Raw genomic sequence first — 24061 nt, 5'->3', positions numbered from 1 at the left:
AGATTTTCTGTTATTTGTAAGAATCATGTTCATGTAGACTGCTCTGTGCATGTCCTATTACAGTGCTTGATAAAGGGATCCTGGGTTCACAAAAGCTTATGCTGTATATATCTCTGATTTAGGTAGTCTATAAGGTGCAAATCTACCCTGCCTTCTACTAATAGATGCCACTTACAGCTATCAAGAATCTTAGCTTTATTTCAGTATCTCATTTCCTGTTAAAGCTGTTTATTGCCTTGTATGTTCCTCCCAAGGAACAATATTCTTTTGATATATTAATTTTGCCAAATCTAATAAGCTAGACCAAAGAGCTAAAACTGGACCCAAGAATGCTGATAGAATAACTGAGTCTTTAGTTTCTGTCTGATTTGCCCTAATACTGCTTAGATTGTAAATTCTTCTGGGATAGTGAGTGTGCTCCAATGTGCAGTATATTTGTACAGCACTTATACAAATGGGTCTTGATCAAGAAATCTTAAGTGCAATAATTTATCTTAGAAATGACATTTTTTAGGAAAATCAAGTACAATTGTGAGCCTTAATGTTTTTCCACGATGTTCATTGTTGATCTTTCTATTAATGTCCGCTTTATACTGATCAAGATTTAACTTATGAGGTCAATAGTTCATGTTCGTAATGGGGTCCCATCAACCTTCTAAGTTTAGTGTCCAGAGAATACAGAAATGCAAACATTTTTAGCAACATAAGGGGATTTTTGGACATAATAAAATGTTGCAACGCTTGACCTTTGCATACGGAGACTACACTGTACATATAAAGAAGTCTTCATTTTATGTAGTTTAACAAATATTTACACAGCATGTATCTCACTGTTGGTTATAGTTAATAGTATCTGTAGACCAAATTAAGATGCTGCAGAGCCTACACCAAGAAATTAGACAATTGCTGGTTGGGCCCCTAAAGTACTCCATCTTCCATAAAATGAATTTTGCCACAACTAATGTTTTGGGGCACTACTGTGCAGTCAGCTTCTTGTGTAGACGTAGCCTGTATGTTCCAGTATCAACTGACACATTGCTGTTTTCCTTTCGTTATACATAGATCAAGGATTACATGTATAATGTCACATGCATATTTTGCAGATATATTTTAAGGTCTGTCTTTCTGGTTCATAGTGTTTTAACTAAGCTATGTACTCTGCAAAAACAGTTAATGAAATCACAGTTACCAGAAGGGCTGTCATTGTAATGTAGGATGTTGAAACCGCAGCAAATTTAAAGCAAAACTGAAGGAGACCATTTTGAAAGAGGCTAAAATGAATAGCTCATTTCAAGAGTGGGGGACTTAAAAAACATGTAGGTGAGCATTTTTAAATAGGTTATTCATATAAAGGAAAAGATAACAGAGTTTAGCAAGCATTTGAGGTGGTGCTGACCCATTTTAGTAATTAAAGTTATAGAATAACTATATAACCCGTAGAAATTATATACATCTAAATTTCCTACTGATTTATACTTTACCAATAAAGGTCAAACAACTCAACTTCTTGCTATTTGTCATCACGGTTGACGAAATAGACGTTTCTGGCATTGTATAAAAAACTCTTAGGATATCGATTTTAGTTTACATGCTGTTCAGTTGAATAGTATCAGTTTTATAACTTCTCATTCAGGCAAATTTTCTTGGGGCTTTTGGACTTATATTATTGCTTTATATTGCTTTAATTTTATACTTGTGAGGGACAGAAAGGGTTGAGGATATTTGTTATATACTGCTGATGTATCTGGGTGTCTTCAGGGCACAGGGTGGCCATCGTAGAGGACATTCCAGTTTTCTGCTCCTCTGTCCTCTATTGATACGAAACCTGATACCTTTGTCAGGCTGTAAAGGTGTCTGGTTTTGTATCAATAGAACACAGGGGACAACCGGACTGTCCTCTATGATGGCCACCCTAGGGCGCACACAGGACTAAATTCTGCCCTGGCTCAACTCTAGTGCACATCCAGGATCAGGCCACAGGTTTTGAAGGTGTGCAACACGGGCTTCAAATATTTAAACGTGTTTCTTCTCTCAGTAGATTTCTAGACCACTTCTCAAGCCCCAGCTGCTCCATGTATCTCCAGAATAGGCCCAGAGTAACTTCAAATCCAGGAACCTTTGGAAAAAAAAGGATAAATCAGTGAGGCAAGCCGGGGACAGAGACCGTCCTTAGATTTGCGGTCAAACCTGCTGGCACGTGCTGAGCAGTCCCGAGTTGCTTGTTCTCTAGGCATGAGCCTGCCCCGGGGCAGAGCTGCCTTGGTCAGCTGAACCCTGGGGCGTGGGTAGGGTGGCCAATATAGAGGACAGTCGGGTTGTCCTCTATTGATATGAAACTGGATGCGTTTATGTCTTCTGTGTTTCTCTTCAAGAGAAAAATAGAGGACATAAAGGTGTCAGGTTTTGTATCAATAAATATCAGTTGATGAACAGATATCAAGTGGTATCAACTGATCCACTGGCAATGCGTAGGCGGTGCACGCGGGTGCACGTGCACCCCTGAGCGTGGCGGAGCACCCCATGTGAAAAGGTGCTGCTCGCCATCCCCCCCGCTGCTGACAGCGCCGGCGGCATCGGCGGGCGCTTGCCACCCCCTGCCCAGCTCCCCACTTGCCTCGGCCGCCTGGGGGAGCTCGCCGGGCCCCCCCAGCCTCCAGGGGCCTGTGGTATTCACGGAGGGATGTGAAACTGGACACCTTGACATCCTCTACTTTTCTCTTCAATAGAGGACATAATAAAGGCGTATCAGCAGAGGAGCAGACGCCCTGGACTGCCCCTATGGCGGGTGGGAGCCCCCTTGGTGCTGCTCTGCCAGCTGCCCGCATCCCTGCGGCTGGGCTGCGGTGCCCTCGGGGCAGAGCCCGTGTCCCCGGGGAGGGGCAGGCCGAGAGCTCGCGGGCAGGGGCCCAGGTGCGACCGCCTCCCTCCTCCGGCCTCCTCCGCCCCTGCAGCCGCTGCCGGCCCACCCCCGCCGGCCCGGCCCGGCCCGGCCGCCGCAGCGGCTCTGCGAGCGCGTCACGTGGGCGGCGGCGGCGGCGGCGGCGGCGGCGCTGCTCGGTCCCACCTGCCCCGCAGCGGCGCGGCGCGGGCCGGGCCGGGCGGGCCATGGGGCTGCGGCGCGGGCGGGATGCTCCGGCGCCGCCGCCCCCGGCCCGGGCTGCAGGGGCTCCCCGGGGCGGCGCCGCGCTGCCGGCGTAGCGGGGAGCGGGGCGCGGAGCCCCCGGCCCAGCGGCGCGGCCCCGCCATGGAGAAGGCGGCGGGCGCGGAGCTCCGGCAGGGCGCGCTGGTGCCGCTCACCGCCATCTGCCTGGGTGAGTGACTGGGTGGGCGAGTGGGCGCGGGGTCCCACGCACGCGCGGACGAGGGAGGGCTACTGCCTTCGTCCCCCGGCGCCGGATCGATCTGTGACCCCCAGGACACGGGCCGGGCCTTCACGGTGTGGGGCGCCTGCCCCTGCCTGGGCGCAGTAGCTTGGCTGTCAAGTCTCCCTGGCATGGCGCGCTTCCTCCAGGAATCGTGGCGTGCCCCACGGCGCGGGGCTGGACCTGGATGTTACGCAGTGCCCTAGATGCGGTCCCGTTCGCGGTGTCTGCTTTCACCTCCTTTTTCAGGTGCTTCGACCCCAGAAGCAGTTACGCCGCGTTGAAACGGGGACAGACTTGAGTCTTGTAAAGAGGATACGTGGGTTGCGGCGTAGCGTTTGCGGCGGGTTTAGCCAGGACTATAACCTTGCTTAAGGCTTTGAGATATGGACCCATTGTTGTCCCCTTTTTTGGAGTCTGTATCCTGGTCTAAGGCTCCTGAGGCGGCGCTTTCCCTGACAGCTACAGTGCTGTCAAAGGTCCTTACCTGAACGCCTCCTGCTAGTGCTCTCGGCTGGTTGACAGGTTGATAGTGGCAGGATGGAAAACCCATTTTTACTTATTTTCCTGCCGTCATCTGCTCCTCTTCTTTCCATCTGCCTGGAGCAGTTCTCATCGCTGCTTCACAGGAGGTGTTAAGTTCAGGGAATGCAGATGCAAAATAAATGTTGCAGGTCTCGGATGCTTTTTTCCGTCCCTCAGTAACTTGAAAATGTTTCTGTGAAGGTGACTGTTTTTGCAGTTTATAAATTAGATGGTGATATTTAACGGAAGTCCACCAGAAATTTAAGGGGGACATGTTAAGGTTAAACAATGGCTACTGTGTTCACCAGGGGAAACTTTCCATAGCTCTTTGGTCTATAGATCAGTAAGCAGGCCAATCGATAGACTGATCTGGTTCTGTTAAAATACTGTTTTGCTAACTAATATGCAAATCCAAGTTACGGTATACTACAAGCTACTACTATAATCCAAGCTACAGTAGACTATAATAATTCTGTGTACTGAAGTATAACAGTACTTGGATATATTAGCAAATATATGAACTATTAGAGCTTATCACATTTAAAAGAAAAAAACACTTATTCTACATTCTAAACTAACGTCAGCTTTCAGGACCCCTTTCATATGTAAGGGTTGTAAAAATCCCTATATTGTTCACATGAAAAATAATCAAACTATATAACAGCTTCTTCAGTCTTTTTTGTGAAATCTTAACATAGGTTTAGAATTATTAACAATGTAGAAAAAAAGTAGGAAGTCAAGCTGTTGAAACTATCTTTAATATCTGTAAGCAACTTAAGTTTACCAAAGCAGAACAGAGCACAGAGTTTGATGATCATTTCTTGCTACATCTTTCTTTTCTGGGAGGATGTCAGATCTGGGAGGATGTCAGAGCCGTACAGAATTGTGTGTGTGGCTTCTGGGCCATGTAGAGAAGTGCAAAAGTTCAGTCACAACTCTGAATGTCTTTGCTTTTTTGTGTGTGCAGGAGCCAGGTATTTGCTATAATACATTTGATATTGCCTTTGATGGAAATAGAGTCCATTGGATGCAAGTTGCTCTAATGTTATTCTTTAAGGCTTACAGATAGTCTTCAGATAGTTTGAGAATCCCTTTTGTATTTTGCTGCGGGTCCGTGAGGGGGCAGAGTATTAAGCTGCTGGATTGATATTCCTGCTCTTAGCGCAGCTGGTTGCAGCCGAAGTTGAAGCACAGGTGAGGGAAGTTTTTGAATGTTTTGAATACAGTGAATTCTTAAGAATGTAGCTACTCCTCCTGTTACTCACCTTTGTTTCACTTCTTCATTTTCATTTTCATTTACCCATTTCTCTCTTTTTCTCTGTTTTCCACTCTGATGTTTTCGTGCTTCTCTGTATATTCTCTTATACTCTTTTTTTACTTCATGCTATTCTTTTCTCCCTATTCCCTTGCTGCAAAGTCACAAAGCTTTATGGGACATTTGGATTCTCTGTGGACTCGTTGCCACGTAGCAGACTGGTGTTTACTGCGTGCGATGGGCTGTCGGCCACAATTCCAAAGACTTGCATTCGTACGTAGTCCTCTTCTCTCTCGACGCCACTCGGTTGCTCTTGCAAGAGAAATCCTGGCAATGATGATAAGGAGAAAGACCTGTTCACATGTTGTAGTTTTTATATTGGTTCTCTCCTCTTTAATGTGGAAGACGACAAAAAACAGAGGCTTGTATCCCTAATTCTGATTGTGGTAAAGAGTTTGAATACATGATACAAAAAGTTACAAAGATGATTATTTCAAAACACAAGGAGTTTACACAGCCACTTTCCTAACCAAAAAGGAAGGTCATCCTGATAGATGCTTAGGCTTAGCCCTCTGACTTGAATGGAAGTTGAGGATTTTCAGCACCAGGTGCTAAAGCACTCAAGTTGATTTTTTACAACAAATGCATTGCATATAGTCTAAGCTATTTACTGTAGACTAGGAACATTTCAACAGACTTGACTTTTCCTTCTAGTCTCTTCCCCAGGTTTCCACCTCATTTTTAAGGAAAGGAACATCTAAGATCTAGCCAGTTTTCTAATGCATTCACAGACCTTTAAAGAGTCTGTCTTGAGGGAAGACAGAATGACTAGCAGAATTGGCTGTTTTCCTTCTAATAGTTTTCAGAACTGTCTGCCACACAACATGAGAAGATTTCCTGAGCTAGGGCCTAGCAGAAGGGCAGCTGGATTCACTGTGGTCTCTGGAATGGGACCCAGAGGAATCGGAGAAAGAGGAGGATCCTGGAAACCATAGACTGATTCATTATCTGGGAAGGGTAAAAGAAAAGCCCCAGCTACAGTTCAGTCCAAGGTCCTTTCTTCAGCTGCTGACTTAATTATAACAAAAGATTTGAATGAAAACAAAGCAACTCAAATACCTGAGGTCAGCCACCAAGGAGCATTTCTAGGTGGGAAGAAAGAATACCCTTCCCCTTAGGTTGCTTTTTTTTCCCCAAGGGGAAAAGACAACCTGTGCAGGAACTTCCTCCAAAAACCAGCACTCACCTTTCCAAGAGGGGGTCAGGAGTTTTTTTTTTTTTTTTTTTACTATATATACAGGTTGTCACATGCCCCCGAGTCAGCTGACTGCTCTCCATCATTGTACTGTGTTACCGGCTACAACCCCCAGCAACACCTGGTTCCCACAGAAGATGTGCCCATGCTCAGGGCCCTCACTTCTATGGATCATCTGGCACGTTAAGTAGGGACCATGGAGGAAGCATGTGGAACAGGCTTTAGGGGGGTGCAGAGATGCCCTGAACCAGTCGTATATAATATAATGCACCTTAAAGGTGATAGTTTAATGCTCCTTTTGGTTAGGATGGTGAATATAAATAAATAATATACTATTTATATATATTGATAGGCAAACAAAATCATTTTATTTTTATAAAAAAGCCATGTTTGATTTAATCATTCAGAAAAGAGCTGTCCTAGAGTTTCACTTGCTGTGTTTCTGTATAACCATTATGAGGGTGATTCAGGATTTCTCTATGCTAATTTACCATTCTGTCACAAAGGACTGGTTAACCGAGCTCAGTCTCTAATTCTGTCAGCTTTCTGCTGGAACTGGCATCGAGTCAATCACTGCCCACATAGTGACAAGGTATCTTCAACCTGACATTCAGTCTCTTCCTTTCTCAACCCTGCCTATTAGAGTCTCTGTGCTTTGTACAATTGCTCCTTGTGAAAGTAAGAGAGCATGCTTCGGGAAGAGCAGGGAGCTGCTTTGACCTGTGGGGGACTAGGAAATTGGAGCAGAGCTGTGTGATGTGGGGGAAAGAACTGATCAGCTCTTATTAGACAGGGATATGATTGAATACATGGGAGGTGGGCAGTCAGGTTGAGTGCCACAATGCAGCAGCCCATCAGGGAGCCAAATGCGGTACGGTGGTATCCTGAGATAGATACACACACGTATGCATGTTGCAGAAAGTTAGTGCTGTGAAACTAATGAAATAATTACACAGCTTTACATATATTACTATATATTAGTTACGTAATGAAATCTATTAAAGTACTTTGAAGATATCATTAATAGTGCTTATTAGTACAGATCTGTAGGCCTATTTCTACCCACACCCAGTACACGTATGCTGTGATTCAGGGTCTTTTTTCTCAACATGGTTTTCAAAAAAATGTGTTCTTGTAGCTCTATAGAGAGAGATTGCAGAAATTCCCTCCCTTTGCCCCCAGCTTCCTCCTGGCTATATCCATCAGCATATCACCAATACAGCAGTTCCAGTTTTCTGTGAATATTAATGTTGGGGCCACCTGTTAGCCTCAGTTTTTACAGCCCAGTCTCTTGAGGTATTGAGCAATCTGTGCTCCTGTTGAAATTACTGAGAGTTTGCGTAGGGTCTTGGAGCATCATTTCCTGCAGCCAGAAGTCCAATTCATGCCAGTCACGGTGTTGTCACTGTGAGGTGACTTATCCCAGCTATTTGACGTAGGCCACTGCGCTGCTTTCACATGGTTATAATTTTTAGTGACTGGTGACCAGAACTGGAATCAAAGTGGCAACCTGAGGCAATAGCTCAGTGATACTTAACCAGGGTGTCATGAGAGCCTTTTAAGGATGTTGTAGGGTGCTGCACAATAGTAGCACTGTTAGCTGTCCAAACATCTAACAAGGTAAATCCAGAGGTTTCAAGTAGGAATTCATAGTGTCAAAAATCTTGACTGGTTGTGGTTTCTCTGAGTTCTTTGTAACAGAACAATTGCTCTCTGTTTTTTTGGTAGTCAAAAAAATGAGTGAAAGCTAAGAGCTGGCATTTTCCAGGGGTCTCTTGGGTCTGAAACAGTTGAGAACCACTGTTCTAGCTAATCTGCCATGTTAGGCACTCATCTTTCTTTTGTGTTAGTGTTAATTATGTTGTTAGCTCTTTGGGCAAGGAACATCTTTTGCTTATATGTTTGAACTGCATCAAGCACAATGGGGCCCTGATCTCTGATTGAGGTTTCTAGGGCCTACTGCTGTATAAAGGGATATATTACTTAAGTACAGCAGCCCAAATGTCTGGGGAGAAGGGGCCACATTTTTCTCTTAGTACTATTTTTTGGGTTGTTTTTAGTTGACTATTGTATGCAAGTCCAGTTATTCCAGAAAAACTATGATTTAAATACTTGGAAAATAAACTGAAGTATGTGTGTAATGAAGGTCCTGAAAGTTTGAATTTTTTGACCATGTTTAATTTATTTCAACTGTTGTAGTATACTGTATTCTTCTTGTCACACTATCATTTAGATGGTGTACATGGTTTATAGGAGACTGTCCAAAAGGGCACTCAGCCCAGTGAACCCATGTATTCCTGAGCAAAGTACCTCATTTATTTTCATGACAATTTGCTGTTGTATCCCTTGCTTTACTGAACTGTCGTAAGAGGCAGACCTGTCAAGGACTGGTCTAAGGATCCCTTTTTCTAATACCATATTCTGAAACATTTCCTTGTGAGATGAGACCTTTTCAAATAAAGGTTGTTTGGAGAGCAGTTTGCAGCCAGGTGCGGTAGGTATCTTAAAATCCCTCATGTTTAGCAGCAGTCTATTTTTTTTTAAGTAGAAATACAAAAAGAGCTGTGTGCAATTACTTTGGATAAGTTAATGAAGTAGATTAGCTTCTGCTGTTTATTTTGCCAGGGTACATTTGATGAGAAACAAACATTGCTTTATATATTAAGGACAAACTAAAAAATAATAAACTTAATTATTAGTCTCCAACATTCAAGGAGATATAACAGGGGGAGACAGTTATTTTGGCTTAACAGGATTTGGCAAGCTGTCGAGGGCTGCAAGAGTAGCTCCACTCCTTAACAGGTGCCCCTCCCCGGTTGTCATCTTGGAACCAGACATCCAGCCCCCCATAACCCTTGACTTTTGCCACTGGAAGTCCCTTCCCTTACCCCTGGAAGTACTCCTTTTGGCAAGGGGGTTTGGCATCTTAGAACCAGAAGAAAACCCAATTATATTCTAAAAATCAAACGTTTACTACAACCTACATTAATTTGATTTATAAAAGTATTTTTGTCAGATTTATGTGTGTTTGCATGGTGTATGTAGAGGTGATTGTACACTAGCTTAAAATGAAGTTTTACTTTTGTATATTGTGGGGGTGTGGAGAGGTGTGGGGGTTATGGGTGGGCAGGTACAGAGTTTATGGGAGGCTGTGGTGGTGTGTGGGTTTGGGGGAGTGTGTGTGGATGTTTGTGGCGGGTGTGGGTGTGTGGATATGGGCTTTGTGGTGTGGGTGGGTATGAAGCTTGTGGAGGGCTGTGAGTGTGGAGTATGGCAGGTGGACAGGGTGAGCAGTGGCAGTGGGCAGGAAGAGAGGGAAGCAGCAGAGGAAGGCCAACAGCAGCAGGGAGGGGAGGGAAGTGGCAGCAAGTAGGTGGATGGGAGTGTGGGGCCCCTGCTGGTGTCCCGGGGCCAGGGCTGGTGGGGGCCCAGGTTGGGGCAGCAGGAGCATGGAGCCCCCCCTTGTACCCCCACATATGCCCCCCTCCTTCATTGTGCACAACGCCAACCACCAGTGGCAAAAGCAGGCGGTTAAGCCTCAGGGTGCTTATGGTTTGTGGCAGGCAGAGATCCCCAGTGGGGAACAGCATTTGGCTGGTAGTGCCGGCAGCGAGAGGGGCAGAGCCAGCCTGGCTCCATAGAGTCCCTGCCAGCCTGGGCTCCGTGCTCCTGTTGCCCCTACCCAGGCCTCTGCTGGCCATGGCCTCGGGGCACTGGCACAGGCCCCACACTCCCACTTGCCCACTCCCTGCCACTTTCCCCCACTCCCCACAGCTGGTACTGCTGCCCTTCCCCTGCCCCTTCCCTTCCTGCCCACCTGCTGCTCTGGCAGCCCACGGCTCCCAGCTGCATGGCTAGGTCTGCAGAAAGTGGATCCCAGCTGGCTTTTGCTGTGCCGTACAGTCCCAGCCATGCAGCCGGGAACTGCGTGGTGCTGGAGCCAGCCTGGCTCGGCTGGCGCAGCAGGAGCCAGCTGGGAACCGCGGGAACTAGGTCGGGCTGGGCTGGCTCCAGCTGTGCCGGGAATCCATTGTCTCCTCCTGCTTCCGCCTGTTTTTATCCGAGTTTCCACTCTCAGATGGAGCGGGGCAGGGGAATAGCCCCATAGCTAGGCAGGAGCTTCTGGTTGGGGCTAGGGTGGATGGGGCAGGGCTGGGCGCGCCTTGCTGCCGCCGTTGCTAGGTCCCGCCACTGCCGGTTTCTCCTACCACTGGCGCATCATCAGCTTTTAGATAGGCAGCCACTGGCAGGTAATAATTTTCTAAATTTTAGAGGGGCCCTGCAGGCTGCATAGAATGGCCTGGTGGGCCAGATTTGGCCTGTGGGCCATATTTTGCCCGCCCCTGAGATATAACGACCAACCATGCATGATTGAATGCAATTGCTCTTCCTCCTTCCTAATAAACAGCCTGTAGAAAACTCTTTAAATTAAATTGGCAGTTCATTTTCTTTCTGGCATACTTGACAGATACTGAATTAGCATTCTGTGTTTTATAACTCTTGGAGGATAATAGCAGATTATGTGAGGTTTTATCATAGATGTAGATAAGGTTTTGTGTAAAGAATGCTGTATTTCTTACTAGTATCACTGGAAATGTTTAGAAACAGTAAATTAAGAACTGTCCTAAAACTAGTGGAATCTATAATTAATACTATTTTTGTATCTTTACACAGTGAATCTCTTCCTAACTGGGAAAATAGAAAGTGCTGTTACCTCGTTAGGTAAGACATGTTTCTCTTATTTCTACTAAGCACTGGAATGTCTTGCTCTTTTCGTGTTGTTGTATGGTACCCCCATACAGATCACATTTTTGCTGAAACTGGATGGCCTCAAAATTTACTAATGGATTATAGGAAGTTTCCCAGTTTGAGATGTTGAAATATTTATATGATTATGTTATTCCAGCAGAACCATTGTCACTATCCCAGATACAATGGTGAGTAACTCGGTTAGAACTGATATTTATAACTGCCCAGACAATAGTAATATTATTACTTACTTTTATTCTTGCAACACCCTGAGGTCCTAATAAGGATAAAGGCCCATTGTAGTAGGGGGAAATAGGTCTGGACCAAAGAGCTCCCAGTTAAATTTGAATTAAAACACTGCAATCAAGGGTGACAAACAATAGGAGGAACTGAGAAAGAAGGAAGCTAAAGAAATGACAAGACAACATGTTTGTGTGTGTAATTTCTTTAGTGCTTGGTGCCTTCAAATCAAGTGGGGATTGAGGTAGGATTTATAACTGGTCAGGATAGGGCCTGTGCCAGGGGAAGTATATGTGAAATGTCTAGTACTAGAGCACCATTTTCATACATTTCATAGATTTTATAGACATTAGGACTGGAAGGGACCTCAGAAGATCATTAAGTCCAGCCCCCCACCCTAAAAGCAGGAAGTCAGCAGGGGTCCTAGGATCCCAGCAAGATAAGCATCCAATTTGCTCTTGAAGGTGTTCAATGTAGGTGCTTGAACCACCTCCAATGGCAGGCTGTTCCAGTAAAGAAATTCTTCCTTACGTCCAGCCTGAAATGGTCTTGCAGTAGTTTATAACTGTTCGACTTCATCATCCCTTGGGGCGCTCTGGTGAACAAATGTTCCCCCAGATCCTGGTGGTCACCCCTGATAAACTTACAGGTGGCCACCAGATCACCCCTGAGCCTGCGCTTTTCCAGGCTAAAGAGCCCCATGGCTCTCAGCCTCTCATCGTAAGGTCTGTTTTATGTTTTGGAGCAAGTCTGACCTTCAGTCAATATTTTGTTGGGATGATTTGTTGGCTTGTGCTAGAATTTGTCATTGCATGGTCTATTGTAAGTAAGATGACAAATTACTCAGTTCAGAATTGCAATTTGTCAACAGTTTAGTTAAAGGAATCTTTAACACTAAGATTGACTTTGTTTAAGAATGTTGATTTTGGTTAGGAACAGGAAGACATAGATAGGAATTTTTTATTTTGCTTTTTTTTTCAGTTGCAGGTTTTCCCTGGAAAATTTTGAGATACTTCAGCTATGAAACATTCTGGGCTTGTAATCTTGGGTTATTCTGTCTTCTGGAAATGCAGTTTGGATGGTGGAAAGTAAATATAGAGGATTATTGCAGTGGTGTAAGTCACCAGCACCCCTGGTTTTTCCTGAGTTTTGCAGGGAGGGCAGAGGAGACTAGTACATCTCTAGAGCGGATGACCATGTCAAAAGAATGGCATAAACAGGCCCCTGAAGGATTTATAGGTTCACTGTTTGTGGGGATTCATGTTAATGTTGATTTCCAAAGGCAGAAACTCCATTGTGGGTCAGAGGAATGCAGCTGATATCCGCTTCCAAATATGACCCAAAAATGGGAAGCATCTTTGAAGTGCTTTCTTTTGAAACACTTTCTGAAAATCTGTATGCTTCAGCATCTTACAGTACACTCTCCTGAGTGCTTGCCTGCTGTCAGAAACCTCCAGTCTGGAGGCCTAGAGGCCTGTGGGGATTCCTGTTCTTCATCCCATAGAATGGTAAATCTAGGTTTATTGCAATCATCGTCGATTTACCATGCCATAGGATGTACTGCATAACTTGGGTAATCCTACATGAAGGAAATGCAGGTTGTTTTCAGTTTTTTATGAGCTGTTTTCACTCTTGCTCTGAATTTGCTTAGATGAAATGAGGAAAAACAACTGTTGAACAGTTGTTTGAAAGTCACTGTCTTTCTGATGCAGTACTACTGATAACACCTGGAGAGCTGTCCAGGGTTATGTCTTTCTCTAGAGAAGCTTCTTTTTTCACTTGGATATTATTATGGCCGTTTGAAAATGCTTTCTTGCTTGTTTTTCTGTAGAGTCGTGGTGTTGTGCTGAAGCAAGCTTTAAAACTACAGTTCTTTACCCAGACTTTCTTATAATGTACCAAACTCTTTCTGAATACAACTTCGCTGTTTTATATGCTGTAATTGCTTATCTGTCAGCCTGATCCAAAGCCAGTTAAAGTCAATGGAAATCCTTCTACTGACTAAGTGCTCTTCCCAACAGGCTGTATAAACAGTCATCAAAGGCTGCCATGGTTCCAGTCTGCCTCTTCCTGAATTGGAGACTATTCTTGCAGACCTGAGATGATACCTGTTATCACTGGGGAACTGAGGCTACACTAATTGTGTCATCTTTTGTTCCACACCATAGTATGAAGGTGAATAATCAGCTTGTTCAAGTGCCAGGTTGTCCTTAGCTCCCCAGTGTCCCTCCCTGAAGTTGCATGTCACAGTGAAAGTCCCTAGCCTCTACAAGATGTGTGAATTTAGGTTCGATGCGACCTCAAACTTAAAAACATTTGATGTACCTATGACTGACCTATTTTCTGGTTTGTTTCCAACATTTAGGCTTGTTAATATAAAAATAGATTTTTAAACAGTTTGTTTATCCAAAATAGAAAGCTGAAGAATAGCTGCTTAGAAAACAGACCTTGAACAGCTCCCCACGTATAAATCCGTCCCTACTATCATGGATGAGTTAGTGTATTGTGCATAAGGAAGAGAGAGGCGGAGTCTTCTGTTGACTTATAAATACCATGGTTATAAGCAGGGATCCTGGTTTTCTCTGTTTTAAAATCTCAAATTCTCTGAAAAAAATTCCAAAATTGTGTGGTTAAAAACTTCAAAAGCCGCATTTTCCTGCAATTAAAATGAACTCTCTCTCGGTATCAGTTGAACACAATGCTTTATTGATATATTTACAATTTAAGAGCAGTTTGGAAGCCTACCAGTGCCTCAGTCATTATAATAAAATACATTTTAAATACCTATATATTTTGGCTTTTGATTTTTTTGGGGGGGGCTTGTATCATGCCCCTTTGCTCAGTAGGACACAAGCCCAGCTGCAGCTGTCCCCACTGCTGCTTTGTGGTGCTGGGCAGCCCCACTATGCTGGTGCCCCTTACTCCCAACCTGCAGCCCCCCATCCCCTCCAGTGCCCTTCACTCCCGACCCTCATCTCCCAACCTCCATCAGTCCTGCAAGTGCCCCTCACTCCCAACCTGCTGGCCCCCATCTCTAGGCCCCAGCCCCCCCAGTGTGTGGGGTGGGGGCTGTGTAGGGCAGGGGGATGCCCAGCCATAGGTGACGCATTGGGAGAGCCTTAGGAGGGCCTGTGCCCTCCCAGATTAGTGCACCCACAGCTGGACACGGGGCTGCAGCCTGGCTGCACTGGCACCAGGCCGCCTCCGCAGCCCAGTCGGTGGAACCACGTGCAGGAGGGCAGAGCGCGGCGGCAAGACTCGCTGCTGCTGCTGCCACCAGGACACACGTGCGAGGCGCACCACCACAGAGTAACGCTGTGCCTCCAGCAGCGTGAGGAGTAACAGACTAGCGGGGAGCTGAGCTACCCTCAGCTCATCATGCTGCCAGCTGCTGGTATACAGGGCTGTGGCTTTAACTTGGAGGGGAGTGGTGGCAGAGCAGCTGGGCCATGGTGGCAGGGTAGAGCTGCACCTTGGTGTGTGCAGCTGGTGGCAGGAGGAGGTGAGGGCAACTCATCCCCATCCTTCCCTGGTCCATTACTCCTTGCACTGCTGGCAGCACAGTGTTACTCCATGGTGGTGTAGCTGGCATGGGGGTACCTGCGGCAGTGGTGATGGCAGCAGCAGCAGCAAGTCTTGCTGCCCCACTCCGCCCTCCTGCACCAGGTCCTGCCCGCTGGGCCTCAGAAGCAGTCCAGTGCTGGTCTGGTCAGGGTACAGCCCCATGCCCTGCTGCGGGCACATGAATCTGGGGGGCATGTGCCCCCCCCGTCCTCCTAATGCGTCACCTATGGTATCTGACCCCTTCCCTATGTGTGCATACATGCAAGTGGCATCCCCTGCATCTAATCAGCCTCCTCCCGCTCCTCCCAGCCCCAAGCAGCCCTTGCAGGCTGGAGCTCTGCCAGCTTGTAAGGGGAAACCTGTGGTTTCCCACATTTTCCCTCAACAAATGGAAAACCTGGATCCCTGAATATGAGGTAATTTGCACCAGTCATTGTATTGTATAAATTGTCTAAAAGGGTGAAGCTTTCTCTTTTCTCTCTTCATCTATTTCTGATCACATACTTGAGATGCAGATCAAATGTCTAGTTAACATAATTAGTTGTAGGCTCTCTTTTCGAGTGATGCTGAGGTGCAGAATTAACAAGAAGTAGTAGTTTACATTAAAAAATGTAAACTACTACTACATTTCATTTCACATCAAATATACTTCATTAGCACTCTGAAGAGGAAAAGACTGAAAAGTAGCTGTTGCTCAGGATTGCTGTAATATAACTACTTTGGATAATGTTCCATCATAAAATTACAGAAACTCAGTATTTATAAGCATTGATGTCTGGGTAAGTATTGTGATGTCAGCTAGGCAAAGGGTCACTGGCATGTCCACATATTTTTTTTCAAAATGAGGCCTGAATAAGTTTTGGATAATTGAGATCTGTATGTTGAAGTTTTCTGCAGCACTAGCATATGGAAAATCAACAGCAGGCATGAATGAAAATAATTAGTACACGGACAATAGGAAAGTTTGTTTTGCTGTTGGTAAAAGGCTTGGCATAAAGTGGCATGCGGAGGTGTTTTCTGTCTGCGCTGTTTCTTTCTTCAGTGTCCTGAGGGTCCTAATATTGTGAAGTTTTAGTTTGCAGCAGTATAGAGATATTCTTTATTATGTGAAGTCCTATAAAGCCATTTTAGCTCTGGGTCCTTTTATGCTGCTGTGATATAATAATGCAGCAAGGAGCACATATAAAGAGGAATATGTATAAAAGTCCAAGTACAGTCTGGAGCATTGTATATAATGAGAGAACTGGGGAGTTATGGTGGGAAAATGTTGTGGATCTTATTTTTATTAAAGTTGCTCCTATTGTTTCAGTATTCTGGCAGTGATCAATCAGAAAAGGATTTGGGGCATCTTTAATTTTAGAAATATAAGTGGCAGAGATTTTCTTGTTACAACATCAATTTTTGTATTTATCTTGTAAAACTAATTAAAATAATGACACTAGAGCTGTCTGTATATCTTTTTGTATTCTGTAAATTATTGTTGCCATTGAATCACCAGAAGTTTTTCACATATAATACAACTGAAAGCTTTTTTACAGGGTGACAGTAATGTGTTTATGCTTTATACTTGAGGTAAGCTAACCTTGTAAATCTTCTTGTAACCCTTGGCCCGCATTTAAAATACAGTAAAGAGTGCTTCCTCTGAACTAACCTGTATAGTATGAATTTAATAATAACAACTTTGTGGTGCTGGATTTTCTACAAAGATCTGTTAGTCCACGATTTACAGCATATATATATTGAATCTATGGGTGCATGAAGAAATACACGTTTTGGGGAATCTGTTTTTCTCCTATCATTCCTTAAATTATGAGAAATTTGGCTTCTGTCAAAATGTCAGATATTTTTCTGTGCTCTGCAGACCATAAAATGTTTGTTTGTTAAAAAACCACTCATTTTAACAATAGAAAACACATACATTTGAGCCAGTGTCTCAGGTTTGAACACTATCAAACTTCACTCAAAATCAGGATCTGCTTTTGTATCTTTCACTATTTCCCTTGATCTGAAATAAAGAACTCTTGATGCTTGCGCTTTGCTTTGGAAAATTAAGTTTTCTGCCATTAAAAATAAGATTTTTAGATATTTTATGTTGAGTATAGTCTCCAATTGCTCTGTGGCATGCCAATCTTTGGGAAGTTGGTAAGTCAGTAAGAACATTTTTGCATCATATATTGGCAAATTCAATGCAATTCAATTGACTTGTGAAAGATTATTGATTTTTTTTTGTGGTAAAGCAGAAATCTAAGTGTCTCAGTAAAGGTCAAGGGAAACAGGAGTAATAAAGGAATGAAGCTGTTGATTCTAACTTATCTGCAAACATTTGAAACTGCTAAAAGCTATTGTAGTTAATGTACAGTGATAGTTAACCTAAACATTTGACATGTTTTCTTTTTCTTGTTAACAGCTGCTTGCAGTGGAAAATTGGAACAGCACACAGAGAGACGTGGAGTCATCTATAGTCCTTCCTGGCCACTAAACTATCCTCCAGCCGTAAACTGCAGCTGGTATATCCAAGGAGATCGTGGAGACATAATAACAATTAGGTATGATTTGCGATGTTCTGCTCAGATAGCTCTGTTGACATGAAATGTAAGGCTTATGAGCTATGCCAGCATCAAGTTGTGTCTGAAACAGCTGTTAAAATATAGAACTGCTGTTACTAAGAAAGTTGTCTGATGCTTGGCGAAGCATAATGACAGGTCATTGGTACCTCAGTTTCAAAGATGTCCTCCATTCTCGCTCAGATATGTCTGTCCCACATTACTCTGATCTGAGCACCCCATAATTTTTTCAGATATTTATTATTATGGTATTCCATGGATGTATTATCCGCACTTGATAGATTGAGAACTGAAACATTGAAATACTGGTCTGATCACATTGGTTAAGTAATCATCTTTCTATTTTCACTAAATTTATGTAGAAACAGGCAGAAGAGATGAAATTTGGATTAGGCTAGGGCTTGGGTTTAGGGCTGAGCAAAGCTATGGACCCGAGTTTGAAGACAGCAAAATGTTGACCGTTCCTTGCAGGCTAATCTGCTTGTAATGGTAGACATGGCTGTTTTTGCAGTATACTGGTATAATCCATTTTAGGCAAAGTAAACAGGATGTCTTTTGTATCCTATTTTATTCATAGGGCCTGTTAATAACCTGTTGGGGATGGACAGACTACAGTTTACATTGTTAGCAATACAAATTATTCTTTTGGTTATTTCTTTTGGGACACTGGCTATTTTACCAAGTGATAAATAAGACCTAAATACAGAACGCCAAATTTCAAACAGTTCCCTTAAGGTACCCTAAATAATTTCCTTGTGTTTTGTTTATATCCAGTCTCCTCTGTGTGTACAAAAGCTGGCTAATTAATGCAAGAAGTGACACAGATATAGTCATTTTTAAAAATTTTGTAGGTACATCCTAGAGGCCCATTTTAAAATTGGCTTATAGGGAGCTTAAGATTTTTCCAACAAAACAACCTGTCAGTTTTCTGTAGCATATTAGTTGAATATATTATTGTGTAAAAATACTACCTATTAAATATTTAGCAAAAACAATATATCCTGTTTTATATAGTATTGGAAAATAACCAGTTATTGTTAAATAAAAAGTTAATGTTTATGGCACAGTTTCAGCTCTTTCTGGAAAAGCACAGTTCAGAATAGAAGAGTATAAATGAAATATAATATTGTATGAAAAGGATACTTTGGATTACAGTATTGACATACTGTGAGAGTGCTTAATTTTCTGTGCTAATCACAGTATCCTCTTCAGACCAAGAATTGTTTATTTAAAAAAAACCCAAGAAGCCGTTTTTGTTTTTAATACTGTTGTGTTTGACACCATCTGCTCAGTCTTAGCTCAGCTGCTTAAAAGGACTGCAAACCTCTTCAACTGCAGATGCTGTGCAATTAAAAACAAATCTGCCACAGATGGAATAGTAGGAAGGCTCCTTCTTCCATTGTTCAAAATAGGAACTAATTGTCAAAAGCAAGGAAAGCAGATACTTGCCAATATTTGAGCTCCATAAATAGGTGGACACTTTTAAACTTCATTAAAATCCATTGACATAGGGAGTGTACTTCTAAATGGAGACTGCTGGAAAGTATGGGGAAAAGCATAAATGAAATACAGGACCTGGCTTTTGCTGGTGCAGTCCCCTTGGGCAGCTTATGTTTATTTTTTTGCTACTGCTACTATTTGTAGTACTAGCATCAGTATTATTAATAATAACAGTAATAATGTTGTTTGCATTCTGAAATCACTTCAAAGCTCCCAGTATGCCTTGTCCTCGTGTACAAACACAGATGTGACCAGTAACAAAAAATCTGAAGAAATGGGGAAGAATGGCAAAATATTATAATAGTTCTCAGAGGCCTGTGACATGCACAGATATGTAACTTTTAACCTCAAAATTTTATCTATAAAGATATTTAGCTGTAACGAGCAGAAAGCCTGAGCTAAATTCTGTCCATTACAGCCAGCAGTAGGTGTGTAGATGTGTCTAGCTGAGTCATGGCAGCTGATTGTTTATATAGTTGCATTTCTAACTTAGTGATGCACACCAATCAGACTTTGCACTTTATTAACATTGATATGTATGACACCAGCATAAGGCTATGTTAATTGCTATATTATGCAGATGAGGAGACTATCTAGCATGGCAATAGCAAAGTTAACCATTGGAAGTAGATTATTGAACTCTGTAAATGAAGTGACACAGTTACTTGACTAGCTGAGACTTGAATTTTAGAAAGAAAAAATCCTGTGCACTGTATTATGCTATCTCTGTGTCCTTTGATCTTCAGTTCTCACTGTCAGTAAGACAGCTGCATTACATAAGTAGTGTATTTGGGATACACCAGACTCACAAAGGGATAAAATTACAATTGTAAGTAGTTATGGTATAAAAAAATATTGCAGTCTGTGCCAGTTTCTTATAAGCCTACTATTCAGCAGCTTTCAATAGAACAATGCTCTGTTCTACATGTGGATAAAAGATACGATCTCTCAAGGGCATCTGCTTTGGACACTTTGTTGTAATATCTATCTTCCATATGTTTGTATTGATTTTCCTCAGCTGCTTACCTTTTCATAGATTTCCCTTCATAGTTTCCTTAGTTTTTAAACAGTGGCCAGGGACAAGTTCCACAAAGTCAGAAAATAAACTTTTTTATGTAGGGTTTTGCCATTAAACAGTTACATTTTTTAAATACTCACTTTTAAACAAGTGACCCATAGAGGGGAATGCAATCAAGATCTAGGAAAAAAAAAGTTCACCTACTGACTATAGGGATTTTCTACCATTGTGGCGTCACTGCAAATTCAGACAGCCAGGAGCCATTGTGTTAAGTAAATCAATTATTTTTCCAGCATTTTTTTTGTCTGTGACTAACCCCCTGCAATCAAAACCTTCCTTTCTTAAAACTAAAGATGTATAAATTCTGTAAGGACAAATTTATCATAAATATGGTGACTGTCTAAGTCAAGCTTAAACAATTTATTTTCTGTGGCCTTTTCCATAATAGCATTTTTAAAAATCTTGTATATTTAGCTCTAGGAATTGTTATATATAGTAACTGATTCTTAAACAGGTTTTAAAAGTTTTTCTTGAGAGGAGGCATCCATGTGTGTCTGAAATAAGGATCAAGCCCTTCTTGTTTTAACAGTTGCTGTTATTTAATTGCTGTAATTACCCATGACGTGATAAGAAAGAAGTGTATTTGATTCAGTTAATCTGTAAGGTGCATATCTATCTTGCCTTCTGCCTGATTGTACTGGAGTTACAAGACTAAGAGTAAAATGTTATTCACATTCAGAATTCAGGTGAGAGGTGTTTGTTGCTTCATTAACTGCTCTTCCTGACCATTGCCTATTAATCGGATGGGTACATTTTTATCTAGTGTCTCTTCAGTAATCCATATCATTGGTCTTGCAAACAGTTAAGGAACTTTCCCCTTGCAATTCTCATTCACACCATCTTGGTGCTGAAAGCCGTTGCAATGGGTCCTGTTCCCGCAGCCCTTACAGATGTGAATGGTCCTGTGAAGACCAGCAAGACTGTTTCATGTCACCTTTGTGGAACAGTTAAGTAATATCCCCGCTCTGCAGAGAGGAAATCTACAAGAGTTGAAAAGCTTGACTTTGAATGTCCTACAATGAATGAATGCTATTGGAGTTACAGGTGCTCAGCCTTCAAAAAGTAGGCCTGGGTGTCTTCCTGGAGGTGACACAGGAAGCCATTGGTTACAGGGTAGGAGTAGACCAGATATTTCCTCATTTCCAGGCCTTTGCTCCTCAGTAGTTTAAACAGAAATTTTTTTAATGAGCCAGTTAAGGCATTGGTCTCCAAACTTTTTTGATCGTGCACCCCATCAGTAAAAAAATTTTGAGCATGCACCCCCAATATCTGTATATTTATATAAATATAAATAGTTCTAATATTTTCTTCCTGAACCCCAGTGGATTGTCTTATGCAAGCCCTGGGGTGCGCGCACCCCACTTTGGAGACCACTGAATTAAAGCATCAACTGTGTTCACAATCTGCCCTTGCTGGGAGAGACTGGCAAACAGGAGTGATTTGTCTTGCTTAATTGGCCTATTTTATGTTGAGCCAATGCTTTGCTGGGGCACCCATAATATTTATTCTACATTATTTTTTTTCTTAAATGAGTTTGTAGATGGAGTTAAGTATTTAACTTTATTCCTCTTTGTGATACATCTTTGTTACATCTGTTAGCCCTTTTCGTTACCATTCCTTTTTCTTTTTCCTGCTCATCCCTAGATTTGCTTTACTTTTCCAGTTTTAAGTATGTATTTTTCTAATGCTTTCATCACATAATTGTTCACATCTAAATTACTTCTGGATTACTCCCTAAGATATGGAGGACTCAATTTATAAGCAGGGATCCTGGTTTTCTCTGATTAAAAAAAAATCCCCAGTTTTCAGTTAAAAAAAAAAAAAAAAAAAGCAACCCCAAACCCACATTTTTCTGTGATTTCAATGAAACACCACTAATATACTAGTGGAACACCACTAATATACTAGTGGTTTTTCATTTTAATAATGGAAAAATGTGGATCTGGGGTTAGTTTTATTTAACTGAAAATTGGGAATTTTGTTTAAATAAGAGAAAACCAGGATCCCTGCTTATAAGGAATGTTATTTATAAGTAAATTTCTATTGCATGTTTCTCATTTAAGTCCAAATGGTAGTAGTGCTCAGAAAAGCATTGGTTTTATAGGGAGTGCATCCATTCATTTTACAGCAGTGAAAATGAATATTGATGTTAAGCTGGTTTAATGCAGTCCTTGCTAGCAACGTGTGAAGATTAGAAAGTTAATAAGAAAATGTCATTGTAGGTCACTGCTGCTTCTTCAGAGCAAGTCTTATAAGCAGTATATGTAATAGAGATAATCTTATAATTTACAGTAAGCTTCCTGGTCCCTGTTGTTTATGAGAAGTAGGCTTTTAGCACTCGATGAAAAGAAATGTGAGAAAATTTACCTGTTTCCTACAAAATGTTATGAAAGAAGAGTTGCTGCTGCATTTCCTTCAGCTTTCATTAGGATTATTTTTGTCCTCAAAAATGGAAGTTCCCAGAATCTAGTGGGCACGTTGAGGGTTGTTAGTTTTTTTGCTTTGTTTTGTTTTGTAAATAACTGATTCTTGTAGTTATTACAGAATGAGCAGCATTGTAGAGAGGTTATCCACTGAAGTTGGTATTTCTTGATAATTTTTTTGTGCGTCTCCAAAGAGACTCTGCTGTATTGAGTTAGATTGTGCAATGTTCTGTTCTGTCTGTCATCTCTGCCCAGCCCTCTTTTTTCCTTTGGGTTTTCAGTATGCAGTTTGAGGCCCAGAGCATTTTAACAAGATACTCTGTATTTCAAAGACAGTTCACTTTTCATTTTTTTTAATTAACCAGAAGAAATAATAAGTGAATTTTGGTCCCCAGAGAAGCCTATAAACTCCCTCAGGAACTATAACTTCAGCAGGTTCTGTTGTATGCATAAAACCCTTCTCTACTCTTCCGTTTGACACCATTCATCTACTACACTGATTCTGGTGATAGAAGGATTTGCATTTCTGTCTCAGAGTTCAATTGAAAAAAAGTTTCTTGAGTAATAAATATCCTCATCTTATGTTTTGTGGGTGGCAGGATTTTTTTAGAGTATGGTGGCAGTAACACTAGATCAAATTACCAGTGCTGCAAAAAATGAAATAGTGGAAGTTTAATAAATTATATGCAGTACTTGGATAAAATAAATCAGTGAGTCATTTATAGGTGGATTAATGTGTTAGAAACTTCCCAAATATCCTTTCCTTTGCGATACATTTTCTAAGACCTAAACCTAATATTTTTTTAAATAGTAAACCTACCGTGACCTGTCCATTGTGTTTTAGTATTTGAAAAGTGATTGCCATTGTTACCAAGGTACTTGAAACTTTGTTCACACATTACTCTGGATTTGTTTTAAATCGACTATTGAATTGAATGGGGTAAAACTCTCTTCCATCCCTTCATGCAAACAATATAAACTGACAAGGCACTTGAAGAATTGTTTTAGCATGCAAGTTCCCCAACATAAGTAATATATGTTTAAGGAATGGTCACATTTTTCAATTTGCAAGAAATTCTTCATGAGCAAAATTCTTTTACTTTTCCCTTCTCTCTATGCTCTCGGAAGGTGAATTTCTACAATTGTGGCTGGACCTGTTTATTCAAGTTATGTAAACTAAAAGTAAAGCCTCCATGTTTGATGGAAATGAAACAAACTATGCTTCTTCCACAACATTCGTTTTCCAAACTGACAACCGCTAGACACTGATTTTGGGATTTGAATGTTGAACATGTGTATTGTTGAAGGGGAGAATTAATTTTTGAATGTTCTGCATCTGACTTCCATGTGCTGAGATGGCCGTTTCAAAGCAAAATATATCCTCTACGACCTTGAATAGTAATATCATATTCACATTATTAATAGGCCCTCTAGAAAGAACAGTTATTCACCAATATATTCTGTTTCTGTACTTGCAGTTGGGACTGTTACTGTTACTGTTATGTGATTTTTTTATTTTTTTTTTAAATTAAACCTGATAAACCAT

The 24061-nt window shown here is 42.0% G+C and overlaps 1 protein-coding gene across 1 annotated transcript in view; it reads left to right on the top strand.

Moving 5' to 3' along the window:
• The first annotated feature begins 2974 nt into the window (after nt 1–2974).
• LRP3 (LDL receptor related protein 3) overlaps nt 2975–24061 on the top strand; it is a 34947-nt gene continuing 13860 nt past the window's right edge. Inside the window, exons 1-3 of the mRNA XM_090063376.1 lie at nt 2975–3311; nt 11072–11119; nt 17358–17496. Coding sequence (XP_089919502.1) covers nt 3128–3311; nt 11072–11119; nt 17358–17496 — 371 coding nt within the window. The 5' untranslated portion in view covers nt 2975–3127. The remainder of the gene's footprint in view (nt 3312–11071; nt 11120–17357; nt 17497–24061) is intronic.

Source organism: Crocodylus siamensis, chromosome 9, assembly GCF_052110815.1.
Source record: "Crocodylus siamensis isolate JL-2025a chromosome 9, ASM5211081v1, whole genome shotgun sequence".
Taxonomy (NCBI): Eukaryota; Metazoa; Chordata; order Crocodylia; family Crocodylidae; genus Crocodylus; species Crocodylus siamensis.
The sequence above is the reverse complement of the archived record's forward strand: the minus strand, read 5'-3'. Positions and strand labels throughout refer to the sequence as shown.